Source organism: Penicillium arizonense (genome assembly GCF_001773325.1).
Source record: "Penicillium arizonense strain CBS 141311 chromosome Unknown PENARI_contig191, whole genome shotgun sequence".
Taxonomy (NCBI): Eukaryota; Fungi; Ascomycota; class Eurotiomycetes; order Eurotiales; family Aspergillaceae; genus Penicillium; species Penicillium arizonense.
The window spans coordinates 1-5,276 of record NW_019173468.1 but is presented as its reverse complement, the minus strand read 5'-3'; the positions used below and the strand labels follow the sequence as shown (position 1 = coordinate 5,276).

General features: G+C 44.7%; 2 protein-coding genes across 2 annotated transcripts; one reads left to right on the top strand and one right to left on the bottom strand.

The window, feature by feature from the left end:
- Positions 1-29: 29 nt before the first annotated feature.
- Positions 30-1,140, top strand: PENARI_c191G00053 (uncharacterized protein; the record flags this gene model as incomplete). Its single annotated transcript, XM_022638114.1, has 2 exons — positions 30-320; positions 946-1,140. Coding segments are annotated over 2 exons (486 nt in total), but the record flags the coding sequence as incomplete, so codon positions are not given.
- Positions 1,141-1,488: 348 nt separating this feature from the next.
- On the bottom strand, positions 1,489-1,926 carry PENARI_c191G09200 (uncharacterized protein; the record flags this gene model as incomplete). Its single annotated transcript, XM_022638115.1, has 3 exons — positions 1,489-1,676; positions 1,734-1,740; positions 1,789-1,926. 3 exons carry the CDS (start codon positions 1,924-1,926, stop codon positions 1,489-1,491), a joined length of 333 nt encoding a protein of 110 aa, XP_022482030.1.
- Positions 1,927-5,276: the final 3,350 nt, after the last annotated feature.

Below are 5,276 nucleotides of genomic sequence, written 5' to 3'. Positions count from 1 at the left end.
TAGAACTGTGTGGAGAGCAACTACAAGTTGTAGTGCTAGAGCTACAAGGGCGGTCTCACGAAATCCTCAACCGACTGGCTACCTGGCGGAGAGAGCTTGAAGCCTTGGACCGAAAGCTTGAGAAAGGCATTCTTATCATCGAGCATGACTCTCGGTCGAAAGCGAAAACAGCTCCGCAAATTATGAGTATCCCATGGGAGGAAGTCGAAGGAAAGCAACGAAGGGTGCACGAAGCGGTGCAGGAGTGGTGGAGCCATCTTTGCAACAGTGAACAGCTGGATTATGATCATGAAAGCGATGAAGATGAAGAACAGGATCAAGTGTCCTGCAGACAGAGCCTTGTGGATGATTCATTTGAGACGGTTTCTTCTTAATCCTAGCGACACAGATATCATGTAATTCCTTCCTAGGGCTGAAGGCTCATAATTCGATACCAGGTTAAGGTACAATACTGAGATAAATAACAAAAACATATACTTCAGATTAATATCATGCCTGATCTGACTATTTTGGCCTTTGTGTGTTCTTGGCACTACGTCTAATAGTAAACTAGATAATTCTCACTGTAAGGCTCACGTAGCTTCTCCTGTAAGTTGTGAGATAATAGCTAAATGCCTGATTGAGGAGTAAGAATGGTTAAGAATAGTATCACTCCACGTCACCGACCAGGTGGAGACTGCACGAAAGTACAACTAAACACCCCTCATTTGGCGTGATTTACCCCTCTCGTTTCCTTGTGGTTCGGTATATGGTATATGCCGCCGTTAACAAAATGGCGTACAGTGCCTCCTACTTCAACCTCCCCTCTTGCCCCTCATTTCCATCACTAAAGAAATCAAACCAGAACCTGGAATTTCCTATGCGTAGCAAACAAAGCTGCAAACTCTAAGGTCTTAGTCATATTCGTATTACTATATCTCATAAGCTGATTGATAAGTCTCACAGTGTTTTGCCATGCCACGTGAAGAAGATTCAAAGCAAAAAGCGGAAGAAGCCGCGAAAGCAGCAGCAGCGAAGGCTGCTGAGGAGAAGCAGAAACGCGAGGATAGGGCAGCTGTCACTAAAGGTCTTACTGACCATACGACGATGAAGCAACTATCATCTTCAGGTTATGAGGCTAAAGCTAAGCGACAGAGATAGCTGAGCATGTGAGGCTAGGCTATCATAATACCAAGTACCCTTAAATGTACGACCTGCATGTTCACAGAACCAAGTACAGTAGATAAGCAGATGATCCCTTTCCTGCATTTGTTAGTTCGTGTTGGATAGCGGAAACAATTTGTGTAGCAGGGAAACCTATTTTGAACTAGGCGTACTCTCTTCCGGGAATACAGCGTGCGAGAGACATAGCTTTATACCGGGTAACATATCGTAGGTAGCGTGGAGGACTAGGGATAACATTGACCGAGTTTTGAAGTGCAATACGTCCGCTCCCTCGATGTTGGCTTGACCTGCAACCAGTTGGCATTTTAATGAATATTCAGATTTTCATTCACATGAGCATCCGTCAGTAAGATGATTGACTGCATCTTGATCTGTTGGCAGGTTTTGGATCTCCCGGACCAACCGTAATATCTCCTCCGGCGTTCCAGAGCGCAGCTTTGCAGCCATTTGGTAAAGGGCGACACGGAAGTTTAACAGCTCGGCGGTATGAGCATTGCGTCTCCGATCACCAGCTGGATTATAGAAGCATTGGCGAGCTTTGGTCGTACATTTCGTGCATGGGGTCGTACCGGAGCACTACACTAGGTTAGCTCCATCCTCGAATGGAGGAACAATCTTTCTAACCTTAGACTTTGTTTTCTGACACTCGGTACAGGCCAGAGAAACTCGCCGGTGTTTTGTCGACGAGTCCGTTTCGAGATACCGCATGCTTCGCCATTTTTCCCTAGGCAGGAGCTCGCGCAGTGGATTGTTCTTCGACATGTCGGGATTAGATGAGTGGCAGGCGCCTTGCGGAGAGAGAAGTTTGGATACGAGAGTGGGCTTTGAGAATTGGGAGAATCAGTGAGATCCAGGGATTCAGAATTCATGATATTCAGCCGTTTATTTGTTTTTCTTTCACATCCTTGCTCGCAGTTCTCTTTGTTTGCTACTAGACAAAAATCATATAGCAAACAAAGATTCCAGCCAGGAGACCCACTTTCGGCGAACACTCCGTAATCCGATTGGCAGATCGCCCATCACACGGAAGTATCGGCTCTCAATGGCTTCATGATATCCCACGGCCCCGCATCATACTTGAGCTGGGTCTGCTTAACATGACACGAAGTTATGAAGCAACTTGGCTGGTGTAACCCGTCTCATCTCAATTCCGAAGTAGAAAGTTTGGTCAAACATTCAGAAACACAAAAAACAGCGCGACTACCATCCATCGAAGAACTTAAAATCAATAACAATATTTTTCTTGATCCAGCATCCTCAGAAGGCCCGGCGAGCCCTTACGATGCTCCATTATTTCTTTAGAATCCACGATTTCTAAATAAAAAGGCTCAGGATGTTCCATGTTCTTATAAATTAAATGAACAATTTTCTCAGCGGCGGTGCTAAATCGACTAAGCAGGCCGCCCTGCGACTCCTCAAGAATGTCGAGGAATAGCTTAAAGTCGACATCACTTGGTGCGAGGATCCTGAGTATAATTAACAACGCTATTTTGCGGGACCGAAATCCCAATTCTCACTCACATGTAGTGGGATATTGGCTTTTCTGAATCTCCAGAAACTTTGCACGGTTGCACGAACGCGAGACTGCTGTTGCCGAACCTGTCTGCAAACATTTGAAAAGACGTCGTCCGAGTACTCGAAGACGGGAAATAGAACTTATCCTAGACTCGTAGTCTTTACATCCAGGCTGCTTCGCAACCCTGAACAAACACGGTGTCAGCGTCTATAATACAGTATATTCTTGTAGAGTACATGTTTTGTGAATATATTATACTCTGTAGATGTCAGATGTACAATAAGGACCATTATTAATTAATTAGAACTTCGGACAAGTCCCGTACTGTTTTAACATCAGCCCTACAATGGCATATCCGCCAATAGCAGGTCCAGCGTAAAACAAAACAATATAAGCGAGTAGCCAAGCGTCCGGATGTTTTGCGTTTCGTAGTGCTCCAAATCTTCCATGTGGAACAAAGAATGTATACGGAGAATCATGCTGACAAAGGGGGGGGAGTAATGCACCGATTAAAATTCCCATCGCGAGCCAAAATTGGGTCAGCACTCGTTGCGCTAGGGTGCTTTCACCGGCTTGAAAATGAGTGAGAGAACCGATAACAGCGTATGGAATCGCCCCAAAGATATAACATGTCAAGAAATAAACAAAATAAATGCTTTTTTGATCCCAGCCTCGAGTGCCACTGGTGCTAAAAGAAGCGCATGCTGGAATTTGCAGTGTCTCATTTGCATCTTGATCAATTGAAACAGTCTTCTGAGATGAGTCAGATTCTTGAGGCGAAGCAGCCGTTTGAGACGAAAATGTGCAGATAAGCTTATTATCTGGCTTTTCGAATGTGCACGGTATGATGTCAGGTTGTATAAGTCTCCCAACTTTTCCATCGAAACCAATTTGACCGCTAGCATTATTGTCGTTGTTTGCAATTGCTTCGGCTTCCTGGAGCTCAAATGAATCGACTAAATAGAGGGCTGGGTAATCTGGTGTTACCGAATTGCCAGCTATATTGACGGTAGACACGATCAGGTAGGGTAGAACTGTCCAACCGAAAGCTGCGTAGCTAAACATACTGATCTGGGCTCCATTGGTTGTGCGAACCAATGTAGCTATCGCAAAGATGATTTGAACAGCAGCAGCTATTTCCTTAACAATATTATATGATGATGAGAGAGTCATCTGCCTGGCTTTTTTGTTCGTTGAGTCGCTCGCATTAGCGTTTAGTAGATTTGATTGCACGACGGCATTAGGTGGTAGAATTGCGATGCCATATCCCTTAGGTGGAAGAATGTGTAGTCTATGAACCCGTCTAGACCAAAAGCTTGACTGCAAATCTATTATATGAAGGTCCGTGCCAGAGGAGATTTGCCAGCGGTAATTCCCGTTGTCTTTTGGGATAGGTACGCCTTTGACTATCTGGTTGACCCGCGGTTCCCAGGTGTTTGTGCGGACAACAGTGCACAATGCGCCGCACCGAGCGGCTCTAGTAAGCTTATCCCGATATAGAATACCACAGCGAACGGTAGCTTCGATGCCTCTTGAAATACCGTAATAAGGGAAGAAAAGAGAGGAAACGATGCTAAAGATAGTTGAGCGAAGCCCCTCGCCTGGTAGGGATTTAACGGTCGCCGCATGTGCAACGTAGTTGACGAGGTAAAAGAGAACAAAACTATACCATCGAGTTGGTACGCAAACAAGATGTGGGTCTTTATGCTGGAATGCATTTTCAGGTACAGTGATATTCATCACTTTCTCAAGTGGGAGTGCATAAGCATTCAAAATATTCAGGCTCAAAGCCAGAAGTGATGTGATGGCATATCTAGCGCCCGACATATTTGATATAAGGCCGGATGAAGAAGGTTTGATTGGCTTCAAATTAAATCAGAACGTGCTTATCCTCATCCATCTTATATCTTGCTCAGTGATGTCCGGTCTAGATCTAGCGTCCCATCTTAGCATCTTGATAATGAAGATTATACGTCACTCACTAAGCCTATGTTGGGTCTAGAATATGCTTCTATGAAGGTGGCGATGTTAATACTTCGATGGTTTGTTGTTCTGGTAGAGGCATAAGTAACTTATCTTGTGACTCTTCCGGGTCGGAGATAGAGACGGGGGGATAGGAACCTTGGGACAGACTATAGCAACAGAATCTGAGAACGGTCTAGAAACGAAGTTTTTACGGGTATGTATAGGTATTAAAGAAAATTGATAGCTAGGTCCTATAGTTAATTTTTTACGCCTTAACACTAGGCAGTCGAACTCAGCCTCTAAGCTAAGATAGCTTGAATGAGATCTCTCGTTTTTCGCGAGTAGTCTTATCACTTTGATGTTTGTTATGTTTTAGCGCGGCCAAATACATGGGCTTTTTAAATAAAGCCACGTTACACGGTATTCCTGTTAGCTCAAAAGTGTGATCATACAATATATGTTTTGACATCACGAAACATTGGATTGCTACAATTCCGGCGGGAGACAGGTCTAGGCAAACTCAATTTCCGAGGCTGGTCCATAATTGCGTGGGGACGTGGAGACAAGGTTTGAAAGTTTATCGAGACTCCCGTGCGGCGGATGACCTAAACAAAGGTGGAATCGGCTACGG